Genomic DNA, 11,397 nt, shown 5'->3' on the forward strand with positions numbered 1-11,397 from the left:
TACGGGGGCGGCGGCGAGGCCCGGGAGCGGGTGATGGAACAGCTGTGACCCCCCCCTTCTCCCCACATCCCCACCCTCCGCCCCTGGAGGAGCAGGCGGCGGGAGTGCTGGGCGCCCGGAGCGCCGGTTAATCATTAACCCTCCGCTCCCCGGCTCCCCGCGCGGCTCCGAGCAGTGCTCCGCCCCGGCTTCCCAGGTAACCGGCTAGGATGCCCATCACGCCATCCCCCCTGTTCCCTCCCCTCGCCACCTGTCGGTCCGGCCGCAGCCCCCGGCTCAGCCCGGTGCGCCCTGCTGCTCCGCGTCCCAGGGCGCGAGTTCGGTTTTCCCGGCGGCTTGCAGGAGGGCGGAGTCGGGCGCCCGGGACCCACCCTGCGGCCCCCTTCATCGAGCCCCCCTCCCCCAGGGGCGCCATGCCCGGCCTGTACTGCCCCTCCAGCTGGACGCCGCTGCCCCTCACCGACTCCTGGGTCCGGGCCTGCGCCAACGGTCCCTGCCTCAGCCTGCGGGCCCGGCTCACCTACCACAACCCGCAGCCGCAGCCGGTGGAAGGTGAGGCCCGGGCGGGGCGCGGCGCGGCGGGGAGCGTGGGCCCGGCGAGGTCCGACGCCGCCTGTGCCCCGTCGCCCCAGGCGTGTTCGTGTACCCGCTGGCGGAGGCCGAAGTGGTCTCGGGCTTCGAGGCGGAGGCTGCCGGACGGCGCGTCTCGTTCCAGCTGCAGAGCCGGCGACGCTCGCAAGCCGCGTGCTGCCGCGCTCTGGGCCCCGGGTGGGGGGCCTCCACGCCCCGCCGCTGCGCGCAGGGTGAGTGTCGGGCGCCGGGCGCCCCCGCCACACCCCCGAAAGCCAGCCGTGCTCGCATTCCAGCCCCCGCTCTGCGTCCCACCCCCGCCGGCTCCCCCTCCAGCCGCTGGTTTCTTCATTCATTAATTCATGGCTTTATTCAACAGTCGTGGACTAGGCACCTGACTCGCACCGGGTGCTGGGGCAACGGGACCCAGGCCTGACCCGAGCTTTGCGGTCTGGGAGACAGACACAGCAGGCAGTCCGCACGTCTGTGTCCGCCACTGGAGCGTGAGCTCCTGGGCCTGGGACCGGGCTCTGGCCATCTCCAAGCCCCAGCACAGAATGTGGCATATGACTGCTGGCTTGGGGAATGGAAGCCCACTCCTGTGCTAGGTTTTGTGGCTTGCACTTCATTCTTTCATTTATTTATTTGTACATTCATTTGATTCCTGAACGTGGGATTTACCATCCCGGTAAGAGAGACAGCATCCAGTGGTGCTGAGAGTTGGTAATAGCCCAGCAGGTAGTTAGAGGCCAGAGTGAACTCTGGGCTGAGGCCCCAGGAATGTTCCAGAAGAAAGTGGAGCTGGCATTTTGCCAGAAGGAAGGGTATGAGTGGTGAAGTGGAGAGGAGGGAAAAGACACTTCAGTCAGGGGCAATGGTGTAAGCAAAGGTTTGGAAGTAAGTTGTGTTGAGTGATGGTAATAAAATACCTCCTATTCGTAGTAACTTACAGTTGACAATGTCGAGTCACTGATATCACCTCATTTGAATCCAGAGAGGTATGTATGCAAGTGCTGTTTCCTAGCCCCTTTTATAGGTGTGAAAATAATAACAACAGCCTCTTCTGTGTCGGATGCTAAGCATACATTATCTCATTCCTCACCAGTCTTTGAGATATAGTTATTATGACTCCCATTTCATGGATGAAGAAACTGAGGTTCCTCAAAACAAGAGAGTTACCAAAGGGCAGAATTAGAAGCCAGAGAGCTGGACTCAAAACCTGATCCTGTGCTCTCCGCTGTATCAGGCTGTCCCCAAGCCTCAGCTGGTTAGGATAGAAGCCCCTTTCTTCCTTCTTCTCTCCCTTTTTTCTTTCCTTCCATCTTCTTCTTCTCTTCATTTATTCTGCAAGCATTTCTCAAAAGAATGGATAAATGATTATCGTGGGGAAGGGCTATAAAGGTAGACTGGAGCCAGACCATGTAAGGCCTTGACTGCTGTTGTACACACCTGGCCAGTTTTCTGGTAGCAGCAGTGACTCCCATGATTCCACCAGTCCCCAGATAGACCTACGATATGAGTAAAACAGTGTGCTCAGAATGCAAGTACAGCTCTATGTCCTATGGCCAGCTTCTAAATAGATCGCTGCTCCTAAACTCCTCTTGGTAGAAAATTCTGGAGCCACTCCTAGTGGGCAGTGGGGAGTCCCTGACTGTTCATGAGCTGTGATTTGTGAGCAGGCTAGGTTCCAGGCTATGCAAGATGTCAGTCCACAAGGGAGGGTCCTTAGGAAGATGATACCCAAGGGTTGAATGAGCAGGCAGGGGAAAAAGGGCAGAGGGTATGGGTCCCTTAGGATCTTGGGGGTGGTGTAGAAATGTCCCCTTCTCCTCAGCTCTCCATTTGCAGGATGTCACTACTTTTTCTGATGACAGCCAGATCCTTCTACTGCCATCCTGCCTCTCCTTCAGCCATCATTCAGCTTATGCCTCCATTCTGCATCACTAACTCCTTAGCCCCCTGTGCCTCCGACTTTGTAAAGTCCCCCTTGCCCAGGCTCCCCTGACTCAGTGCCTGCTCCCATTTCCTATTTCCCCCGTCGCCTCTGCTTCCAGCCCCCTCTGACCCCTTTTCTCGCTCATCGTAGGTCATCTTGTCTTGGATCTGGCCCAGGCCCGGTCCACACTGGTGCTGCCCACGGGCCTCATCAGTGCGGCGGGAGCCGTGACGGTGACTCTGTGCAGCAGCCGGGAGCTGCCCTCCAGGCCTGATGGGGCGCTGCGCGTGGCTCTGCCCTCTGTGCTCACCCCGCTGGCCTCATCGGGTCCACCTGGGCCCCCCAGGCCTCCGGGGCTCTGTGACGACAGGTTGGGCCTATGGTGATTCTCTTCGTCCCTCCCTCGGCTTCTCTGGGTCTAGTGCGGGTGAGGGGGCTTTGGTAGGGTGCCCTGGGGGATGGGTAGGGTGGGGAAGGTCTGGGGCCATTCAGCCGGAGGGGCTAGGGGCCTCCGTGGTGGCCCAGTGACCCTCCTCGTGCTCCCTTCCAGCCCCACCAGCTGCTTCGGGGTGGGCAGCCCTCAGGAGGAAGGGCTGGCCTGGGAGGAGCCAGCAGCCCCTCAGGATGTGTTCTCAGGCCCTGCCCGCTGCCCCGCCCCGTATACCTTCTCCTTCGAGATGCTGGTCACTGGGCCATGCCTGCTGGCAGGTGGGTGCCCCTCCTAGCATAGCTGACTGGGGACTGATTCAGGGCTCAGGACTGGGAGGAACACAGGACCAAAAAAACCAAAACCAAACCAAAACAAAACAACCAAGGACCTAAGCCTTAGGAACCTCCTGTTTTGGTGGAAGCATTCCCTGGACGTTTCTTCACAACGTCCCCCCCACCCCAGGTTTGTCAGTGTAATTTATTTATATCCCGCTCCACTCACCAATGGGAAGAAAGATGATTAGATTAAGACCAGTCCGAGTGATGAAGTGGAGTTTCCTTGTGCAAGAAGTGGGGGAGGTTGCTAAATCAGCGGCTGGTTGATATATAACTGATCGGCCAGGAACAGGACTGGGAATCCCGCCCCCAGCCCACGAAGGCAACAAGATCCCTCCCCTTTCCATCCAAGCCCATAGATCAGGCTCTGAGAGCTGAGCGGACTCAGTCCTGCTCCTTGCCCACACCACTGTTCTCTGGGAAGGCGATATTTGTTCTTCGGGACTGGCTGGGGGTGGGGTGACCATCCCCTCTCTCTGCCTCTCTCTCCCTCAGGCCTGGAGAGCCCCTCTCATGCTCTCCGGGCAGATGCCCCACCTCACGCCAGCTCTGCAGCCACCATCTGTGTCACACTAGCAGAGGGCCATCGCTGTGACCGGGCGTTGGAGATCCTACTGCACCCCAGTGGTGAGAGACTGGGGCACACAGTGGGCCAGCTCTGACCTGCTTCAGGACCACCTGGGTAGCGTTTTTCCAGTATAGATTTTTGGGTCCCAAGCCAGATGAATCAAGTCATCTTTGGGGGGCGGGGCATGGTACAGGGTGGCTGGACTTGCAAGGTCCACCTGGGACAGTGAGACTGAGCAGCTGGGGTCCAGAGACGGGGACTTTCCTAACAGCTGTGTCCCCTCTTCCCTAGAGCCCCACCAGCCACACCTGATGCTAGAGGCTGGCAGCCTGAGCTCAGCAGAATATGAGGCCCGGGTGAGGGCCCGCCGGGACTTCCAGAGGCTGCAGCGAAGGGACAGCGATGGGGACCAGCAGGTATGGCTGCCTGGGGTCCTGGCCTGGCCTCTAACCCCACCATCGGCTGCATTTGTGCACAGGAACAGATAAGTAGGCTCATGTTATAATGAGTCTGCTCTTGGCAGGACCTCCTAGTAGCTGCCACCGCCATCCCAGACGCCAGATGAGTATTGTCATAGGAGGGCCCACACAAGTCTCCCTGGGGTGTGTCTCAGAGGATGGGGGCTAGGACTACCAAGCAGAGGACAGCCCCCTGCCTTTGCTCTTGCCTTTATTCAAAGGGCTATAAAGAGGTGCCCCCTCTGGGGGTATTCGATAGAAGAAGCCTGAGGCCTAGGTCCTGCTGCCAGCCCAGGCTGGAGTTGCACTAAGCCTGGCCCAGGATGACTTGCAGCTCCCATGCTCAGGTGTGGTTCCTGCAACGACGCTTCCACAAGGACATCCTGCTGAATCCCGTGCTGGTGCTGAGCTTCTGCCCAGACCTGAGCTCCAAGCCCGGAAGCCTGGGCGCAGCTACACGGGAGCTTCTCTTCCTGTTGGACGGCAGCAGCGTAGCACACAAGGCCTGTGGGGGCACGGTGTGGGCAGCCTAGGGGTGGGGGGAGGCAGTGGGTCTGAGGTGGGCCGAGGGCAGCCTCTTAAAGACGCTCACACGCATACACATACACACACACGTATGCACGCACGCACCCCCACCCTTACACCTGGGCATCTCGTGGATTCCAAGAGCCTTTCTCACCTGTGAAGTTACATTCAGTCACCCCTGATCCCAAACCCAAGGATTCACATAGCCCTCCAGGGGCTCTCACACACTCAGCATCCCTCACACTCCAGGGTCTCCCTCCTGGCCAGTCTCACACACAGCCTCACACGCGCACGGCCTCTCCCAGACCCCCACTTCCAGCTCCTCATTTTCACATAGCCTGGAGAAGGCAGGCAGTCTGGCATCCCTACCACTGCCCTGGGGGCCTGCTTCACGCTGCCCTCCCTGGCCCTCCCCAGGATGCCATTGTTTTGGCTGTGAAGTCACTGCCACCACAGACGCTCATCAACCTGGCCATGTTTGGCACGGCGGTGCAGCCCCTCTTTCCAGAGAGCCAGCCTTGCAATGATGTGAGTACGGTCTGGGGATCTGGGGGGCCTGGGGAAGATGTCTCAGCCTGGCATGGCCAAAGCACGCCTTTTCTTTCCAGGACACTGTGCAGCTGATCTGTGAGAACGTGGAGACCCTGCAGGCTGCAAGTGGACCCCCAGATGTGCTGGCTGCGCTGACCTGGGCCGTGGGGCAGCCCCAGCACAGGGCCCACCCCAGGCAGCTGTTCCTGCTGACTGCCGCCTCGCCCTTGGCCGCTGCTACCCAGCAAACCCTGGAGCTCATGCGGTGGCACAGGGGGGCAGCCAGGTATGGGCTGAGCCCATGTCCGAGATTGACCCCCATGCCCAAGAGGCTCCGGGAGGTCACAGCTGCTTCCCTTCCCTCATCAGGTGCTTCTCCTTTGGGCTGGGGCCTGCCTGCCACCAGCTGCTTCAGGGTCTGTCTGCCCTCAGCAGGGGCCAGGCCTACTTCCCCAGGCCTGGGGAGAGGCTGCAGCCCATGGTGAGCTTGAGCCTGGGCCCTGTTCCCTACTCCCAGAAGTCCTTCCCCCAAGTTACCCTAAGCTTGCAACAGAACCCAGTCAAGCCTCGGGGTCTCCTGGCACCCTCGACCAGGACTTCTCCCCCATTCCAATTCCTCCTCCTTAAAGACGCCAGTCAGGAGAGGAGCTGCTGGTGTTGCTCTGGGGTGCTGCAGGAGGCCAAAGGTGTGGGGAACACGGCCCTCCTACCACCCCCCAAATCTTATTCCTGGTGCAGAGCCATATCCTCGACAAATCTTGCCTCATCCACGGGCTTAGCTCAGGCCAGGAGACAGACCAAACCTGAGGACTGAGCGCTCAGTCCCCTTGCTAATTCCTACCCCCATTCCTTCCCTGGACCCCAGCCTGACCCTGCTTCCCCCAGCCCAGGAGCTGGGCAAATGGCATCAGCAGAAGGGTGGCCTTCCTGCTCCGTGGGCTGTGTGGCACCTGTCTCTCCCATGTCCTCCCTCTGGCCACTCCTCACAGCTGGTGCAGGCTCTCCGGAAGGCACTGGAACCCGCTTTAAGTGACATCTCTGTGGACTGGTTTGTGCCTGATGTGGTGGAGGCCCTGCTGACACCCCGGGAGATCCCAGCGCTCTACCCTGGGGACCAGCTGCTCGGTTACTGCTCACTCTTCAGGGTGGATGGCTTCCGGCCCCGCGCCCCAGGGGTAGGCCTGGGATGTCTAAAGTCCCTGCATGTCTTCAAAACTCTTCCACTCCCTGTGCCTCTCCCTGCCAAGCTCTCCTACTGCAACCTAGGCCTCCCCAGGGATCCCACTGGGCACCCCAAGGGGACTGAAGTCTGCCCTCTTCATAAGGTCGTCCACTCAATTGTCCCATAAAGTGTTGACCTTGGCTTTTACCAAAGGTTGTTAAAGCACACGGCCATAGAAGACAGCTCTAGCCTTCACTCTGAGGGTTTTGTGAAACTCGCTCATTTCTTCACATGGTGCCCTACAGAAAGCACCATCTGGATTGTTTCCTGTAACACTCAGAAACGGACGGAGCATAGTCTAGATGAAATCTCTGATCCCAACTCTAGCATGTACTAGCCATTCGATTTTGGGCCAGTCCCTTCACCTCTCTGAGCCCATTTCCTCATACTGAGTTTTGTCATAGGGTTGTTGTAATTAGAGGTCACGACGTGCACACTTGGTAGGATACTTGATATGTAGTAGGAGTTTAAGAAATGGTAGTTATTTTGATTTATAAAAACCTTTCTCTCTCTAGAAGAAATAAGCACACTTCCTCGTTTTGATCCTGAGAGCTATATAATGGAGTGTTTGCCTTTTTGCCTGCCTGCCAGGAAGCTCCGGCCAAACCTGAAGCTCAGCCAGGGAGCTCTATTAACCTTGTCATTAGCATGTATGCTTCCTCCTTCCTCAGTACTGGGCTTTCATTTCTGGCTTATTAACTTTATTGCCTCTTGTGGTGAGACGTCTTAAATCCTGTTTGGAAAGAGGCAGCGTGTAACTACAATCAGTTTTTTCTCCAACGACTGTCCCTCTCTAGGGCCCAGAAGCTGGCTGGCAGAGCTTGGGAGGCTCTGTGTTCCCGTCCCCGGAGGAAGCACCGTCTGCCACCAGTGCTGGCACTGAGCCCACTGGCACCTCGGAGCTCCTGGGAACAGGCACTGTGTCAGCGGAGCTGTCCAGCCCGTGGGCTGCTGGAGACTCAGAGCAGAGTGAGGACTTGGACGTCGCGTGCAGCCATGCCGGAGGGGTGGGCCATGGGAGAGGCCAGGGCTGGGATCCACTCTTTCACCTCCCAGCAGGTACTGATGCTCTGACAGACCCAGCCACGGACCCTGGACCCAACCCCTCCTCTGACCCAGCCATATGGCGCCGCATCTTCCAGTCTTCGTACATCCGGGAGCAGTATGTGCTCACCCACTGCTCCGCCAGCCCGGAGCCAGGTCCAGGCTCCACAGGCAGCAGCGAGTCCCCTGGCTCCCCTGAGGGCATGGCTCCCCTGCATCTCCCTTCTCAGCAGGGCTGCCGCAGTCTGGCCTGGGGAGAACCTGCGGGCTCCCGCTCCTGCCCCCTGCCTCCACCCCCACTGGCTCCAGTCAAGGTGAGATTCCAGCCACATCCATTCTCCTATGTATCCAACAATTGTTTATTGACTGTCTGCTAAAGGCCATTATTGTGCACTGGGTACTAGTAAGTCCAGCTGAAGAGATAAGTGGGTAAATCTATAATGACACTATGTGACATACGGTGCTGAGCGGAGGGACACGGCATTATGGGGAGGGTCAGAGTCGAGATGACTAACCCTGTGTGAGGGAGTCAGGAAAGCAAGAGCCACATCTGGAAGAACAAGTAGAAGCTAGTGAGACAAAGAGGGAGAAAACAGGAACAAAATCAGAGACGAGCAACAATGTCAAGTGAGAAATAGTGCAAGGAGTAAGATGGCCCTGGGAGGTGGCCAGGGCCATAGAGCGGCCTTGCTCCCAAGGGTGGTGAGTAGCCACCCACAGTTTTGGACGAAGGGCTCTGTGGCCAGTTGTGTCTGCATGTGTGATGGCCGGGACCTCTTCATTTCTTGACCAGTGGACCCCACTTCTTATGTGCAGTCTGGGGCCTTGAGTGCTGAGGTGCTGGGTCGTCGACACAGAGCGGCTCTGGCTGGCCGGAGCCTCTCATCCCCCCCAGGCCAGGTGAACCCAGTCCCTGGCAATCCCCGGCACCCCTCTCTGGGCACAGCACCCGATGGGCCAGGCCCTGAGTCAGGGCAGCAGCTGGGACACGGCCTGGACGACTCAGGTAAGGGCTGGATGGGGAGCTGGGTTCCGAGACCATGGAAGGTCTCAGAAAGGAGGGGCCTAGGGTACCACACTGCCCCTGCCTTTACGGTTGTCTCCCTCCAGGAAACCTGCTCTCCCCGGCCCCTATGGACTGGGACATGTTGATGGAACCCCCCTTCTTATTCACGGCTATGCCCCCCAGTGGGGAGTCAGCCCCTCCAGCAGAGGCCCTGCCTCCTCAGGCTCCACGCTGCCATGTGGTGATCCGGGCCCTGTGTGGGGAGCAGCCTATGTGCTGGGAGGTGGGTGTTGGGCTAGAGACACTGTGGGGACCTGGTGATGATGGCTCGCTGCCTCTGTCACCCCCTGAAAGAGAAGGTGCTTGGGACCAAGCACTCCACCGGCTGACAGCAGCCTCCGTGGTCCGGGACAATGAGCAGCTGGCTCTCCGCAGAGGGGCCGAGGCCACGGCTGACCGAGGTGAGTTGCAGGTGCACCCCAGGAGGGCCCACAGAGCCCGTACGGGGCAGAGAGGAGGAGAGGTGTGGTCTGTGTGTTGATCACTCCAAACCTCGTTTTGCTCACGAACAATTTGAGGTGGCTCACCCGTATTGACAAGAAAAAAAAAAAAAAGCAGGGCAATGTAATAATAAAAGGAAGTGGAGAATCGGGTTATATTAAAGATACGCACACCATGAAGTTATATGCCCTTGCGAGCATGGGACCCAAAACTGGCAAGCTTCCTTGCAGCCAGCACAGAGGGAAATGTGATCTTCTTAATGACTCACAGCGCCTATAACATAAAAACCCATCTGTCATTCAGGAGGACTAGTAAATCCAATAGTGAAAATTTCGGTTCTGCAGCGGCACTAGCCACACTTCGAGTGCTTAACACTCACTTGCGGCTAGTGGTTGCCATACCGGATCACGGAGATTCAGAGCATCTCATTCACTGCAGAAAGTTCTATTGGACAGTGCTGAAATGAGTGGACAGAAAAGCCACCAGTCAGCGCTTCATTTGGGTGGTGAATAAAATGTTCGATTTCTGGGTGGCCAGAGGGTCTAGCCCCGCTACGCACTGAGGGTTCAGCCTAACTCCTTGTCAAAGTTGGGGAGTCTAAGCTGGCTCCTAGAAAGGACTCTACTCCATTCAAAAGTGGACAGATGGAAAAGCTGCACGCAACACTGAGATTTGTTTCTATAAGGCCCTCTGTAGAGGGTGGGTGCGGTAAGTGCCCCTGCTCCCATTCAGCACGCTGCTCCTTGGTCTCACAGGCCATGCCCGGAGGTCCTGGCTCCGAGCCCTTCAGACAAGCAAGGTCAGCTCTGCCCCTTCCTGTTTCACTTGCCCGGTAGCTGTGGATGCTACCACCAGGGAAGTCCTGCCCTCAGCCCTGCAGGTGCGGAGCTCAGGTAGAGTCCCTCCTGGGTGACCTCTCAGGTGCTGGCCCTCACCTCACCAGCCGCCCTCCCGGTTCACCCATCTCCTGTGCCCCTACAGAGCTAGCTGAGCCCCCAAGCACGTCTGCCCCGCAGGGCCATCTAGATGCATCTCCTCTGCCGACAGCTGTGCACTTGAAAGGTAACCCTCAAAGTCGGGGCAAGGGTAGGGAGCAACCGGGCTTAGGGACCACAACCCGCACTGACTGACTCCATTGCAGGACCTCAGGGATGCTCTCTGGTAGGCGGCTGGAACCCGAACCAAAATGGCAACCCCAAGTCCACCAGAAGTCCTCATCACCTTCCCCCCCAGCCTCCCTCTAGGCTCAGCCTGGGCGGCGGGAGGGCCAGAGGCTCTGCCAGCCACCGACTCTGCAGCCCCCACCAGGGCCAGGCCAGTGAGGGCAACAGCGAAGGCAGCGACCACGACTACTTGCCCTTGGTGAGGACTCGGGAGGTGGAGGGTGGCGCTGCCATGGCCAGGGCACTGTCTCAGCTCGCTTCTCCCCCCACCTCCTCTCTCCTCAGGTACGGCTGCAGGAGGCACCCGGCTCCTTCCGCCTGGACGCGCCCTTCTGTGCGGCGGTGCGCATCCCAAAGGAACGCCTGTGCCGTGCGTCGCCCTTCGCTGTGCACCGCGCCAGTCTCAGCCCCACCTCGGCCTCCTCTCCCTGGGCACTTCTGGGACCTGGTGTTGGCCAGAGGGACAGTGCCACGGCCTCCTGCAGTCCGTCCCCCAGCTCAGGCTCCGAGGGTCCAGGCCAGGTGGACAGCGGGAGGGGCTCGGACACTGAGGCTTCAGAGGGTGCAGAAGGGCTGGGCGGTGCCGACCTGAGGGGCCGGACGTGGGCCACAGCCGTGGCACTCGCGTGGCTGGAGCACCGCTGCGCTGCCGCCTTTGGCGAGTGGGAACTAGCAGCGGCTAAAGCGGACTGTTGGCTGCGGGCCCAGCACCTGCCCGATGGCCTTGACCTGGCTGCTCTCAAAGCGGCGGCCCGGGGTCTCTTCCTGCTGCTCCGCCACTGGGACCAGAACCTGCAGCTACACCTGCTGTGCTACAGCCCGGCAAACGTGTGAGGGCCGCGCGCTCCTCTGGCGGCGCCGCCCAACAGACTCAAGTCACTGCCACTTGGCCGGCTTCTCGGCACTGGGAGGGGCAGGCTGCTGTCGGCCTGACCTCCACTGCTTCTCATCCCCTTCCCAGAACCCCCTGCCCTCACACAAAGTGCCTGCCTGTGCTCTCTCTCCCACTCCTCCCGTGGCATTACTTTTCCCTCCTGAGCTCCATGCACTGCAGTGGAAGGGGAGAGAGCCACAGCCCCCAATTCCTATGCAATAAAGTGCCTCTTTG

At 59.2% G+C, this 11,397-nt stretch overlaps 1 protein-coding gene across 5 annotated transcripts; it reads left to right on the top strand.

The window, feature by feature from the left end:
- Positions 1–413: 413 nt before the first annotated feature.
- On the top strand, positions 414–11,396 carry VWA5B2 (von Willebrand factor A domain containing 5B2). Of its 5 annotated transcripts, none has more exons than XM_048215150.2 (19): positions 414–552; positions 633–803; positions 2,657–2,888; positions 3,057–3,214; positions 3,767–3,898; positions 4,131–4,255; positions 4,645–4,800; positions 5,240–5,350; positions 5,431–5,639; positions 5,723–5,834; positions 6,343–6,528; positions 7,373–7,544; positions 7,632–7,933; positions 8,436–8,625; positions 8,730–9,086; positions 9,882–10,019; positions 10,108–10,188; positions 10,268–10,488; positions 10,575–11,396. In XM_048215150.2, exons 1-19 carry the CDS (start codon positions 414–416, stop codon positions 11,121–11,123), a joined length of 3,741 nt encoding a protein of 1,246 aa, XP_048071107.1. In that variant the 3' UTR covers positions 11,124–11,396. The 5 variants fall into 5 exon arrangements, with proteins under 5 accessions (XP_048071107.1, XP_048071108.1, XP_048071106.1 ...); XM_048215151.2 differs by having other exon boundaries at positions 7,635–7,933; XM_048215149.2 differs by having other exon boundaries at positions 2,657–2,876; positions 3,012–3,214; positions 7,635–7,933.
- The last annotated feature ends 1 nt before the right edge of the window (position 11,397 follows it).

This window comes from Ursus arctos, unplaced genomic scaffold (genome assembly GCF_023065955.2).
Source record: "Ursus arctos isolate Adak ecotype North America unplaced genomic scaffold, UrsArc2.0 scaffold_4, whole genome shotgun sequence".
Lineage (NCBI taxonomy): Eukaryota > Metazoa > Chordata > Mammalia > Carnivora > Ursidae > Ursus > Ursus arctos.

Bases quoted from the DNA above. Each gene is read 5' to 3' on its own strand.
- VWA5B2 (XM_048215149.2), top strand. From the start codon at position 414: ATGCCCGGCCTGTACTGCCCCTCCAGCTGGACGCCGCTGCCCCTCACC. The intron at 9,087-9,881 runs GTGAGTTGCAGG...TTGGTCTCACAG, and splicing joins CGAGGCCACGGCTGACCGAG to GCCATGCCCGGAGGTCCTGG. The intron at 10,189-10,267 runs GTAACCCTCAAA...ACTCCATTGCAG, and splicing joins GACAGCTGTGCACTTGAAAG to GACCTCAGGGATGCTCTCTG.